A 13,508-nucleotide genomic window follows, 5' to 3' on the forward strand; every position below is an offset into this window, starting at 1 on the left:
ACCTTTTTTTTCTCTCAGTGCATTCAAGTTGTTTAATTGTAGGAAACACCTTATTTTTACAAAGTGACAAATATATAAATATAAATAAATAAATAAATGTATTCATATTTGTTGTAAAAAGTTTTCAGGGCGCAAACGTTTCAGTGGACTGGAATAATTTTGCATTTGAAACAGCACTTAAGATGACTGACACCCACAATACGTCCAACCTTGAGGCAAATGGGCTACAGCAGCAGAAGTAGTAAGCAGTTTGTTATAACCAAAGCTCTCTCTGTTCTGTCTATCTGAAATCAGTTTTCTGAGGTGCTATCAAACACAAAGAATTACTAACATAATCTTAAACTCAAAACAACCTAGAACTTTACTGAAACATTTTGAAGTATTACGTTTCAACAAGTTTACAGTTTTATGAATAAATGGATATGGTATTCTGACTAGCATCTCTTTTTTGTAGTTTACTGAAGTAAATACATGCTTAGAAATGGCCTTTTGGTAATCACTTTAATGTTTGAGACATTGTTTTATTCCCTGTGATGTCTGTCTGTTCTAACAGCACATTCGACTGGGCTTCTATGCTTTTCCCGCTGTGCATTAGCATTTAGCACTAGCTGCAGTGGTATGCAGAGAATCTCTCCTCTTGGCCAGCTGAAATATGGCCTTGTGGCCCCTCCCAATATCTGCTTCTTCCAGCCACTGAACACCAGACCATCAGATTCTCTAAGAGCCGTTAATCTGCACAGATTCCCAAAGCAAACCTCCATGACTGTTCAGCCTCGACCTCTTGAACCTGACCCTCAGTCTGGGTACCTGTGAACATGGCTTTTGTCAGCTGTCTAAGAGCACTCGTCAATCAGGCCAAGGTAAGACAGAGAGAATCACACACAAATAGCTAAGTATAAATTTAAAAGCGGGGAGTCCTGCTTTAACTGACTGCTGTCAAGATCAGATCCATTCGAGAAAAAAAATTACTTTAAGTTTTTGTTGTTTATGTGGGTTAAGATTAATAAAAGTTATTGTGATGTTATTTTTTCAAGTTTTTGAAAATACCCTGTTATATTATATCATTATATATCAGCATACCACCGAAATACTTTGTTCAATGCTCAAAATGGTATGATTGTGTTTTAAATTATGAGAAGGTTTTTGCAATGTGTATGTGATCAGTGTTTGGGGTGGTGCGGTGGGCGTAGGAAATAAACTGAACTCATTCACTGGCTGCTCATAGTGAGATGAGAGTGGGCCAAAAATCTGTTACCAAGGGCAGCGTGTTTTAAAAGCAGTCTTTCACGCTTTTACAGCCAATAGGATACACTGCAGATCCCATGACATCACAACGTTCCTAAGTGAGAGATCCTGATATATTTAGTATTTTTCCGTTGCTGACTTCGGATACAGTGGAATGTCTGTTCTACTGAAAATACTGGAGAATTACACTTGAATTCAGAGGCGCACACATAAACACACGCATGCACTTTTAGCTCAATGAACTCCTATCTTGCAGGTTAATAACAATTATTAAGGTAGTAGTGGAGTTTAGATAAGGAATGTAGAATAAGATTGTGCAATTTATAATAAGAATTAAACAGCCAATATCTCACTAATAGGCAGGTAATAAGCCACTAGTTCATAGTGAGAATTGGTCCCTCTCCCAATACAAATGTGTTACCACAATTTCTAATGTGAAACTTTAATAAGTAAAAGTTTAATAGTTCAACACAATTTTAATTTCATCATCGTTCATGCAGTGTCTGTTCTTGTTTAAAACAGAGAATGAGATTTTGGATATGTATAAATCTCACAATAGTACATTATTTAATTGATCTATTTGACTTTAAATTTGTTTAATTTATTCCTGGCTTAACAGAGCTGCACCTTCTGTATCATTACTCCATTCATCAGCATCACATTTTGTTCAGAAATCTTTCTTAAATGCTCATTTGCTGAAATGTTTTTAAGTGTTGGTTCTGGTTAGTTTTTTATTTTATTCTTGACTGAATATAATTTAAAACTGACAGATTTTTGGTAACTTTATATATTTAAGTTCTTTTTTTGATAATTTTTTGTGGCCTTGCTAAATGAAAGTATTCAAAACTAAATCCCAAATATAAGCCATAAACAATTTGACTTGAGTTTCAGCTGAACAAATTCTGTATAGCACTTGTGGTGTAAACAATTTATTTCAGAGATCCTTATTATGTTTTTAAACCAAAGAAATGTGAGGCACACAGCAGAGTGTCCAGAGAAAGCCAAACATAATTATATTGTTGCTATATTACATCAAATATGATTGTACCATTTTCCCTGATGTTTCAGAAGCTGACCTGCTGTCGTGTCCAAAGATCAGGTAAGATCTTAAGATTTTATTACAGCTGAATGGCTTTGCCAGTAACCACATTATACTATGGCAGCTGCTAAAGCACCTAGAAAAACCTCGTAAAGGCCTATCCATGAAAACAATGTCTAAGCGTGCTCCTCTGTAGACAACAACATTTTGTTTATAATAATTTCCCTGTAGTGTCTTCTGTCACTTTAAATATGTTTGTCCTTTAATGCAGGGTGGATTCAGTTTTTAGTCGCGAATGATTCCCTTGTTGTGTCATTGTCATGGTAATTGTGGCATAGATTAAGCCATTGTTTTGTAGGGGCTGTATGTACACTAAAATTAAGAACTTTTATTAAAAACTTTATGTAAATCAAATGTTCACTCTAGAGCTTTACTGAACTCCCTTAGGCTCTAAGAGAAAAAGCCTCTTCCTACAAAAAGGACCTGCAAGGTTCAGAGAAGTGTAATTTTTGGTTACCAAACATTCCCAGACTGAACATTCCCGGAACATTTTTTTTCATGGTTCCTACAAAACAATCAATTTCCAACCAAATGGAAACTATAGATGAAGCTTTTATATTTGCTAGAATATTACTTGAATATTGAATATTTTGCTTGAAAATGTTCTTTTTTCTTCTGGCAATCTCTTACATAAATTTAGTCTATATGCTTTTAAAAACAACTTAAATAGTCAGGGAAGGTTATTGATAAGAAAGTCAAAATATAAATACTTAGCATCCCTTTTTTTTAAAGTGCATGGGGCATCAAGTGAACACATAAATGTAAATGTAATCATTTAAATTCCTAGGTGGTGAAAAAAGACTTAATCTTTGTAATCTGTAATCTTTGATCGTTGTTTGAAAATTTTACTTGCTCTTGAATGGCATTCCTCCTTGATCTTGGTTTAATGGCATTTGCAGACAACCTTAAAGGGAGCACAATGTGAAAATGTGCCCAGGGATACATTTTTAAGAACAGAGTAATATGTCTTGTTGATATGGCTACATTTTGTGTGTAAAACGAATGCTATGGGGCAGTACTTACACTGTAAGAACTGTTTTTCTCAGTATGGGACATGGAGCAGAACAGGGTTCCTGAAAAATTTGACATCATAGTAGAAGCATACATCCGCAATGGATGCAATGGACTTCTACTAGTTTGCTTTTGGAAACACTATTGGTTGGGTTTAGGATGCTTACGAGAAGGAACTTAAGCTATGTAAAAATGTACACAGTGGCCTCAGGCGGATTTACTCAGTAAGGTATTTGAGATGGTAAAAAATGTACACGGCAGCCTCTTTTGGATTTGTGACAACAAAAACTGCAAAAAGACGCATAGTCCTTGGCATATATTTCTTAGCTCTCAAAAATGTGTCCCTAGGCACATATGTCCAATAAGCCTGGGTTGCTTAAAGGGATAGATCATCCCCAAATCTGTTGTCATTCCAAACCAGTTTGTTGGAAACCAGTAACCAGTGATTTCCATAATAGTAAAAAAAAAACTGTATGGATGTCAATAAATCTTCAGTGTATCTTTTGTTTAAAAGAAGAACAAACTCACTATGGTTTGGAACACATTTTCAGTTTTAGGTGAACTGACCCTTAACATTACTTTCAAATTGAGGATCTCTAAAATAAAACCAGTTGAATATTTAATTTCATCTGGAAAACACAAAAGTCCATAGAAATTTTTGGTTTAAACAGACTTTACACAATAGTACTGTCTACTCTCACTAATAAATAAACAAGGTACTGTAGATGATGTGAAAGACTCTCCAAGGCTTTACTTGTTCTGTATTCTCCTTGACCTCTACCCTCCCTATGCAGTGATCTACTGTACGTGTCACCCAGTTGCATTTTAGGAAAGTAATGGTAGTCTTGGGATCACGTGGCATAGAAAGTAGATCATACTATTTATAACACACCTCAGATGGCATGGTGGTAGATATCTAATGTGTAATTATTCACCACAGACTGGGAGCCTCAGGGCTTCCTCATGCGTGCCTTTTTAGGAGTCCTCTCTTAAAGCTATATATAAAAATGGAAACAGAAATAAACATTATGACTTTGTGTGGATTCTGATTAGTGTGGATTGGTTAGTTTCTTATATGTACTGAAACATTAGTGAGATTAATTGTTTTATTGATGATCAGACTAACAAACATCCATATTTTTGGGCATACCATGTTTAGGTTCGGCCGGGACCTTATGGTTTAATTAGAGTTTTATAAATGTTTGTAGTTTATCCTAGTTTGCAAAGGTCCCTGCAAACGAACAAGCTCAGCAAATAGACTAATGCTTGTGGTTGCGGTTGCTGTAAATTATACAGGGACGAGCCATCTTTAGCCCACATGGGTGACAGTTTATTTCTTTAATAATCTCAGTGGCTTTCCTCTTAATGGTTAATCTCTGATTTGATCGCTTCATTGTGTCACTGTTCTAAACAATTGAACAAAGGAATAGTTAGGAATGGTTCTTCCCAGCAGTCGTTATGCTTGATTTACAGATAAGATCTTCATTTAGCCACACACTGGTCAAGCATTGTACTGTAAGTGTGAGATATTTACTTAGGATATTCATGGTCATTCAGATCAAAGCAAGGGAAGTATCAGTCTTCAATGTCAGCAGCATCAGGTCAATGCATGCAAACAGAAATACTAAATATTATATAATGTATAATTTGGGCAGCACGGTGGTGCAGTGTGTAGTTTGTATCATATCAAAGCAAGGAGGTCACTGGTTCGAGCCCCTGCTGGGTCAGTTGACATTTCTGTGTGGACTTTGCATGTTCTCCCAGTGTTCGCGTGGGTTTCCTCCGGGTGCTTCGATTTCCCCCACAAGTCAAAAAACATGTGATAAAGGTGAATTTGGTAGGCTAAATTGTCCTAATGTGTAAATGAGTGTGTATGGATGTTTTCCAGTGATGGGTCATAGCTGGAAGGGCATCCGCTGCGTAAAATATATGCTGAATAAGTTGGGGGTTCATTCCGCTGTAACGCCCCTGATTAATAAAAGAACTAAGCTGAAAAGAAAATGAATAAATGAATAAAGGTATATTTTTTTTATATAACCACCTTTAATGGAGAAATATAAAAAATGAAAGCATATTATGTAAAATAATTAAGAAACATAATATGCTTATTAAAACAACAGGTGTGATTAATAAATCAATAAATATAATTAAGGGTGCAGTAGGTGATCTGCCAAAATGCTATCCGTTAGCATAATAGCTTTGAAAAAACAGTCCTTCCCCTGCTGTTCAAAGCCACACCTCCTGAAATCACAAACGTGGACCTTAAACATGACAGTAGATAACCCACTAGATCATGCCATTTACCAGTTAGAAAACTTTATAGTACTTTATAATACAACAATTCTGAATGGAAAACTGTATTATATTTAGCACGCTTTCAGTTGTGTTGCGAGCAAAACTTGGATCGCTGGCCTCTATCTCTTGTGCTCTTTGTCCTAAAGCGACTACTGTAAGCTTAGTGGTTGGCCGGCAGGCTGCAGGCCATACTTGCATGTTATTTCAGAGCGAATATTTAGTGTAGCATGGCAAACCATATAAGAAGCGCGTCACAGGTTGCCATTGTCCAAAAATGAACCAATGTGAATATAAAACCAACTTCCCCTCAGTAGGATATAGGCGGAATAGCTCTATTTACTGATGTTTTGTTGTTCATTCATTCATTTATTCATTTTCTTTTCAGCTTTGTTCCTTTATTAATCTGGGGTCACCACAGTGGAATGAACCGCCAACTTATCCAGCACATGTTTTACACAGCTGATGCCCTTCCAGCTGCAACCCATCTCTGGGAAACATCCATTCACACTCATACACTACGGACAATTTATTCCTACCCAATTCACCTAGCGCATGTCTTTGAACTGTGGGGGAAACCCGGAGAAAACCCACGCGAACACAGGGAGAACATGCGAACTCCACACAGAAACACTAACTGAGCCCGCCGAGGCTCGAACTAGTGACCTTCTTGCTGTGGGAGGACAGCTGCGTGTTTGTTGTTAAACTGAATAAAAATTTATATTGATGTTGTAAAATGTCTTGTGAAATTAAAAATAGTCACATTAGTCTTTCGCCGGAAGATTTCAGTAGCTGAACAACACTTCTGGCATATAACACATTTGTAACAACAAAATCTACATAATGCATTGCGTGACTGAAATAGTTTTAAAACAGAACATTACCTGTCTTAAATAAATACTTCAGCTATAGTGTTGTCCTTCCTCCAGCAAGACAAAGTAACTCCAATATAATTCAGGATTTTCAAAAGTTTTGATTCAGCGTTTGTTTTGCTCTCTCTCATCTGCACGTCAACACAGCACGCGTACACGTGCACACAGCGGATCTGCGTAAATGGGTGCGCAGATGCACAAATCTACATGTTGACAGACAGTTTGGGCTACTTATCAGAATTATTGGAATTGTCGGTCAAACAATATTTATTTGGATGAACATTTTTTGTTTTATGCCTAACCCAGACAATTAAAATACATTTAAACACATTTAGATCATTTACTTTATTCATTACTATTGCATGTGAAGAGACTTTCAACCTGCACATCAGAAACTGATTCTGAAGACAATCACCTACTGCACCTTTAAGTCAAGTTTAAGTCAAGCTTTATTGTTATTCTGCTACATGTGTGGAAATACAATGGAAAATGTTGCTTCTTGCAGAGCCACAATGCTACTACATGAATAAATATAGTCATTAATACGAACGCAACTCTGGACGTAAGAGCTATTTTAAACCATACATATCTAACATACTAGAGCAGTAATCTAACTACTAACTATATACTGTAAATAAATACTTATGCTAAGACAGACTATACAGACAAAACAATACTGTGCAAGATTTTGTGCAAAAGAGGTTTTTTAAGATTGAAGAAAACTATTAAATGTACTTGATTTTAAATACAATTCTGATCAGGAAGAATAAGATATATATCAAACCAATATTTAGACCATATTCTCTTATAAACATCATTATAATAATATGTGTTCTATAATTTTAAAACGTATTTTAATATAATATTAAAATGTATTTATACATTAATATATATATATATATATATATATATATATATATATATATATATATATATATATATATATATATATATATATATATATATTAAAAATAATACTTTGTTACACCCTGCGACCCTGGAACACAAAATCAGGCTTGTGTTGCGCTCATATATTTTTGACAACAGCCAAAAACACATTGTATATGGGTCAACATTATATAAAACACAATTTTTATTATGCATTTTTAATATCTTAATTTAAACAACGTTAATATTAATATGCATTTTCTCAGACAGATCTTGTCTAATGCTAACAAACCATAAATTAATGAAAATATTATTTCTTCAGCCTTCAGATAATATAGGCAAATTGGAAACAGACACTTATGATTGATGTTGCGGTTCAGGGTCACATATGGAAAATTATAAAACATACAACAGAAAAATAATTTAATCATAAAACAATTAAATTCCATCAAATCATGAAACAAATACGCTAAATATTTGTCCTATTTTGAACAAACACTGGTTATATTTAAATAATTTCTCTTTTAAAATGAATCCTGATGTTTAAATTAAACGTGAGTCATCAGAGTCAATGAAGATTGCTTAAAGCCAGTATAAAACTGCAAAGAACCACAAGGAATGAATGACCCACAGTAAAGCATGACCAGCTCAGCACTGTTTTAAAAAAGACCACTAGGCGTCATAACGGAAACTACTACCCTTAAAAGACGCACAAGTTCAGAGACTGCATGTCCCGTGATGCTTCGCGGTTTGAATGGTTGCAAGGCAGCGTTCACGGAAAGTCCTTTTAATTAGAGTCTCCTTTTAAAGAAATGAAACGACAGTGTTAACAGCCACCGAAAAAAGCAGCATGAATAAACACTACTCCGTGTCAGCATTAAGACTGTACCCGCATCTGGAGTCTCCGAAAGAAAAAGTCCAGGGTTAAAGGCTGGGTTCAGAAGTCAGGAGAGAGTTGGCGAAGGAGTTTGGAAATGGATAAAAACTGTAATGGCCAACAGTCGCGATCTCTAACCTCACAACTCAGGGAATCTACATTCAGAGCCCTGACTTTACTGCGGAGGAAGGCGAAACAGCGGCAGTTTGCGGGTAAGTTATGCCACTGTTTGGAGGAGGCTGTGAGATTTTCTTAAGAAACTAGTCCGTTTGGCGTTATAACCTTCCAAACGAACTCGACAGTCTGTTCAAATGTCTGAATGCTTTCTTTACTGTAGCGTTTCGTTTATCAACAAATGAGTTTTTGTCACTTTATGAAAAAAGCCATCAGGAAACTTTTATAAAACAGATATCTGAGAGTTTCAGGAGCTGGTTTGCAATAATGAAACGGACTCCCGAAGTTTCCTTCGTGCATTAATGAACCAAACAACCCTCGGACATTTACCATGGTAACCATGGTTTCGCTGATGGCATGGTTACAGTTATTCAATAACTTCTGCATAAGGAAGTTTACCATTATTCAGTAGAACACTTTACTGTTTTATTACCCTTCATTAGAATTATTTAATAATTAATTCCCAACATTATTTAAGAGACTAATGAGAGTTTTTAGTAGAAACGAAACGTGTAGAGCTTTAACGTTAATGGAAACTGTGGTTACCACTGTAACATGTTAGTGGAAAGACGTTAAAAAAATACGGTTAAGTTGTTTGAGTGTGCACGCGCTGCCACGTTTTTACACGCAGCTGAAATAAGAGATCTATTCATCTGTTGGAGGCCAGCAGCAAGCACCACACGCACGCGACTGTGGAAAGTTCATGTTTGGAGAGCTAGGTGTGAGAGAAGCAGTGAAAGATCAGTTTACACCACTCTAGCATTTAGGTCTGCTCAACGGACGTGTCTCAAAACATAAGGTGCTACCTAAATAGAGTGATTCCTCGTGACGTCAGAACTTGGAATACTTTATTTGCCAATGGCTCCTATTGTTTTTTTTAATGGGTGTTTCCAATTATGAGTGAAGCCAGATGTGTGGTCAATATTAATTGATACATTTTTAAATTTAGCCAAGATTAAACCCACATATGGTAAGGTGAATTTTAAGGCCCATGTGATTATTTTTCAAATGACCATTGATGTGATTATACCTGGGTGCCTCATTTACAGCTATTTTTATAGACTGCTGCACCAATAATACTTCTCTCATTTTTTTGCACTGTGCCTACAAACATGACAGGCGGCACAACTATTATATTATTATAATCCCACCCACCCTCTAAAGTTTATGTGAGCAACAGTTTTTGAGCATGCATGGCCAAGACTTGTTCGTTTTTGAATGATGAAATGCTGAAATGTCAAACACTTCTTGATAGATGTTAAATGCCATAAGTAAAAACAACATTATCTGTCAAGAACACTTATAAAAATGCTCTTTCATTTGCTTGGCATTTTCACTGCAGTTTAGTAGTTTTAAATCACTATAGTTGCGCCTGCTGTGACATCATCATTTTCATTTCTGTTCTTTTTCATTCTGAAATAAGGGTCTGTTCCTCGACTACCAATGTGTAAAACATCTGGACCTCCTCTACTGAAATTTCAAGTGTCTTTCTTCCTAAACTGTCAATATTGCAATAGAAACCAAACTGTTAAACGTATATTTTTGTAATGCCTCATTTAATGTTGTCAGTAGTGCTGCACAGTATATCGTTTCAGCATTGATATCGCAATGTGCGAATCTGCAGTAGTACCATCGCAAGATAGAGATTTCAAGTTAATTTAAACCATTAGGATTAGATTATAATATTTTCTGTTTTAACAATTTTTTTTTTCAATCAGTTTGCTTATACATTTATAAATAGAAGGTAAACTATATAAATTATATAACAATGAAGAAAAATTTATAAATTATATATTAATTAAAAGAAGACACTTTTTTAAAAACATTTTATTAGATTCTATATTTAAGTTTTCATCTGTACTTTAAATTATATTATTTTGTTTATTGTTCTATATTGTATATTTTATGCAGATGCACTTCCCTTCAAAATCATCACAATCTATGTAAAATTGTGTTTATTTTTCTTCAAAATAGTTATCTTGTGAAATTATCCATATCACTATTTATCATAAAAACCAAAATGCCATTTTTTCACCCAATATCACACAGCCCTAGTTATCAGACAATAATTTTTATCTGGAGAGGTTTTAAAAGAAATATTTTTATTTGTGAATTCTTCAAAAATGTCAGAATTTGAATCAAAAGTAAACCTTAAACTGTTTGAGATTTTTTTTAATCTTATGTATTATTTATTGCTGTTGATGTGTTAGTAATGTTATAATTGATTTATGATTATAGAAAAGTAATATTTATGAAAAATAATCTAGTTTTGACATGCCCGAGAAACTAAAATGGCAATAAAATACAAACTTTATCTAGTTAATTTCAGTTATGTTACCCACAGACATTATTGATTTCATAAAAATAAATAAAAACAGCCTATTATAAAATGCCACGAGAACACCACAGGGGAGCTAGTGGCAAATTAATTATCTGGGTTTTGATGTGATGGTCTATAGCTGCTGCCCGAGCTTGTGTTTTACCTCGGTAAAATTTGAGATGCAGCCTGTCTTACTGAATGCACATTAATAGCGCTTCTAATTATCACCTTTGGTTGCCCACAAAGCTGAGAGTAAAAGAATCTAAATTGCTCTCAGTTAGCATAACTGGCATGTACATGTTCTCATGTTTGGTCTTTTTAAAAACCCTACATATTTTTGATTTATGCGTCAACTTTTTGCTGATCTCACTACAAAACATGACAGTGTGAGGTTTCCATTTCCATAGAGACTGTTATTATCTTAATGAGTTTTCCACTTGGCTTAATTAACCCATTTTGAAAATGCACTGTCTGTCCTTAGGAACAGTTGTCTTGTCTTCTTTTATCATGTTGAATTGTTTGCCCCCAGAGGACATGGCTGTGCTTTTCATTTTTAAAGTTATTTCGGCTTTACGGAATTTTAGAAGTCAGCTGCTTTTACGGAGAATTTGCATTTCCACTTTTATGTGGTTTGTTTGATGAGCTTATAATAAGCATGTGATGAGCGCATTATAAGCCATTTAAAAAAAATTATGCTCTTGCTGTTTTTTTCTTTTTTTTCTTTTGCCTTTTGTGATAAGATTGTATAGCACCATGAAATAAGGGAGGTGGGATTGGGAAATGTGTTGAAAAAAAAAGCAGGTGTTTAAAGGTGTCAACATTCTGAAACTAAAATGAGTGTGAAATAGGGGTGTCACGATTTCGAAATCGATCGAAATTTACGCTCAATTTCGATTATCAAATCAAAAAATAGAATCGTCGATGCTGCCACGCCCCCATGTCAGCTTGGCCTGCCAAGCGGGAAAAAAAACAGGCTTGTTGAAGTGCTTGTTAAACTGCAGAAGCAGGAGACCTGTTGAGAGAACTTAAACCCTCTCCTCTTTTAATGAAGTCGCCGGTGTTTAAGCATTTTGGATTTCCAGTGAGTTATGTTTACAACGTTCGTGTTGTCGACAAAAAAAAAAAAAAACAGTTTTACAAGCTCTGCTATGTACGTATTACGTACGGTTCGTCCGATAGACAACACCGGCATCGCGATCCTCCACCCGCCCCCGTTGCAAATCCGCTCACGAAAAGTACACGCTCAGGCCCTGTTTACACTGTCTTTGTTTTTAAATGGCATTTTAGAACGACAACGGTTTGACATCCACAGTTGCGTGTGGCATTTCTGAGCAGCCCTCCTTCCTCTCTGCCTCTGAAAATGCACATCACCTGTCAGAGGACTGCTTCAGTCTTTCACTCACTTGTACTTGGTCATTTTAGCAAACACCTCAGATACTGTTGACTGGTTCCTGTTGGTTGTGCGTCTTTTTTACCGACGCCATTATAACGACACAGATCACTGCCTATTCACGAGTCCCGCAGAAAAAGTGATTGACAGGTGGTAATTATGTCTGTATCTTGCCTTTATTCATTTACTGTATGATTTGTTTATGGGTAAAACAAAGACCATGCAGGTCAGGTAGTTTAAACGGTAGGCTACAAATAATTAATTGGTCATTAATTAATTAATTATTCATAATCGAAAATCGAATCGAATCGTGCCTTTAGAATCGAAAATGTAATCGAATCGAGGACTTGGAGGATCGTGACACCCTTAGTGTGAAATTATATTTATTTGGTGTTCAATTTATTGTGAGCTAAATGTGTGAGCTTTGGTTGAGTGTATGTAATAGCATCTCTTGTTGTGTTTCTTTCAAACACGAGTATGATACTCGGCCATGTACAAATAAACCTAAGGCAATTGTTGGGAAATTAGAATCTATAAGCATTTGCAAAGAGGAAGGCATGATATGAGTCTTTTGAGTGCAGGCAGTGAGGATGTCATATGTGCTGTGTGGCTTATTGGTTTGAGCTTGTGGATGTGGGTTTTGGCCTGTCTCTTGAGGTTTTTCTGTTCAGTTGTTTGTCAGGTGTTAACGTACTGTATTGACCTCTGCAATATGTCAGCTGAGAGGACACAAGCTTGGAAATCCAGTGTTGCCTCATAAAAAGTACACATGGTCACATGGTTCTAGAAAAAAAAAAAAAACAGTTTCAGGGAGGGTTCCAAGTTTTCTTTTACCCATTTACAGTATTAAAGAGACAAAAGGCTGCTGCTTTGACTGGTTTATATTTATTACCCATATGTAACTGTTTATTTGTAACTGGCACTGATTTGGATTGCATCCCAAGTGTAATGATTTACGGTTTCCAAATGTTGTCCAGCTTGGGATCACTTGGCCCTTTTACAATCATTATTTTTGCTATGCTAATTGCTGTGTGTATATTTTGTGTTGGATTAATATTATTACACAAAGTATTATTATTATTATTATTATTATTATTATTATTATTATTATTATTATTATTATTATTATTTATGGCACTGATTATGCAGCAGCAGCATAAAAATTAAAACAGAGACAACTTTAAAAGGGGTTGCATGGTGGCTCAGTGGTTAGCACTGTTGCCTCACAGCAAGAGGGTCACTGTTTTAAGTCCTTACTAGGCCAGTTGGCATATCTGTGTTGGCATGTTCTCCCCATGTTCTTGTTTCCCCCAAAGACATGCAACATGCATTATAAGTGA

At 35.5% G+C, this 13,508-nt stretch overlaps 1 protein-coding gene across 6 annotated transcripts in view; it reads left to right on the forward strand.

Moving 5' to 3' along the window:
* The first annotated feature begins 588 nt into the window (after nt 1-588).
* stard8 (StAR related lipid transfer domain containing 8) overlaps nt 589-13,508 on the forward strand; it is an 87,489-nt gene continuing 74,569 nt past the window's right edge. For 3 of the 6 annotated variants that reach the window (XR_012405951.1, XR_012405952.1, XM_005171885.5), the window contains exon 1: nt 8,136-8,496. Coding sequence is in view for 4 of the 6 variants with exons in the window: in XM_005171885.5 (XP_005171942.1) it covers nt 8,382-8,496 (115 nt within the window). In the remaining 2 variants the exon portion in view is untranslated. Of the gene's footprint in view, nt 861-2,313; nt 2,345-8,135; nt 8,497-13,508 lie in introns of those variants that run through there. The other 3 variants (XM_021476190.3, XM_073950480.1, NM_001126477.1) reach the window with 3 other exon arrangements.

The sequence above is a fragment of the Danio rerio genome, chromosome 5 (genome assembly GCF_049306965.1).
Source record: "Danio rerio strain Tuebingen ecotype United States chromosome 5, GRCz12tu, whole genome shotgun sequence".
Taxonomy (NCBI): Eukaryota; Metazoa; Chordata; class Actinopteri; order Cypriniformes; family Danionidae; genus Danio; species Danio rerio.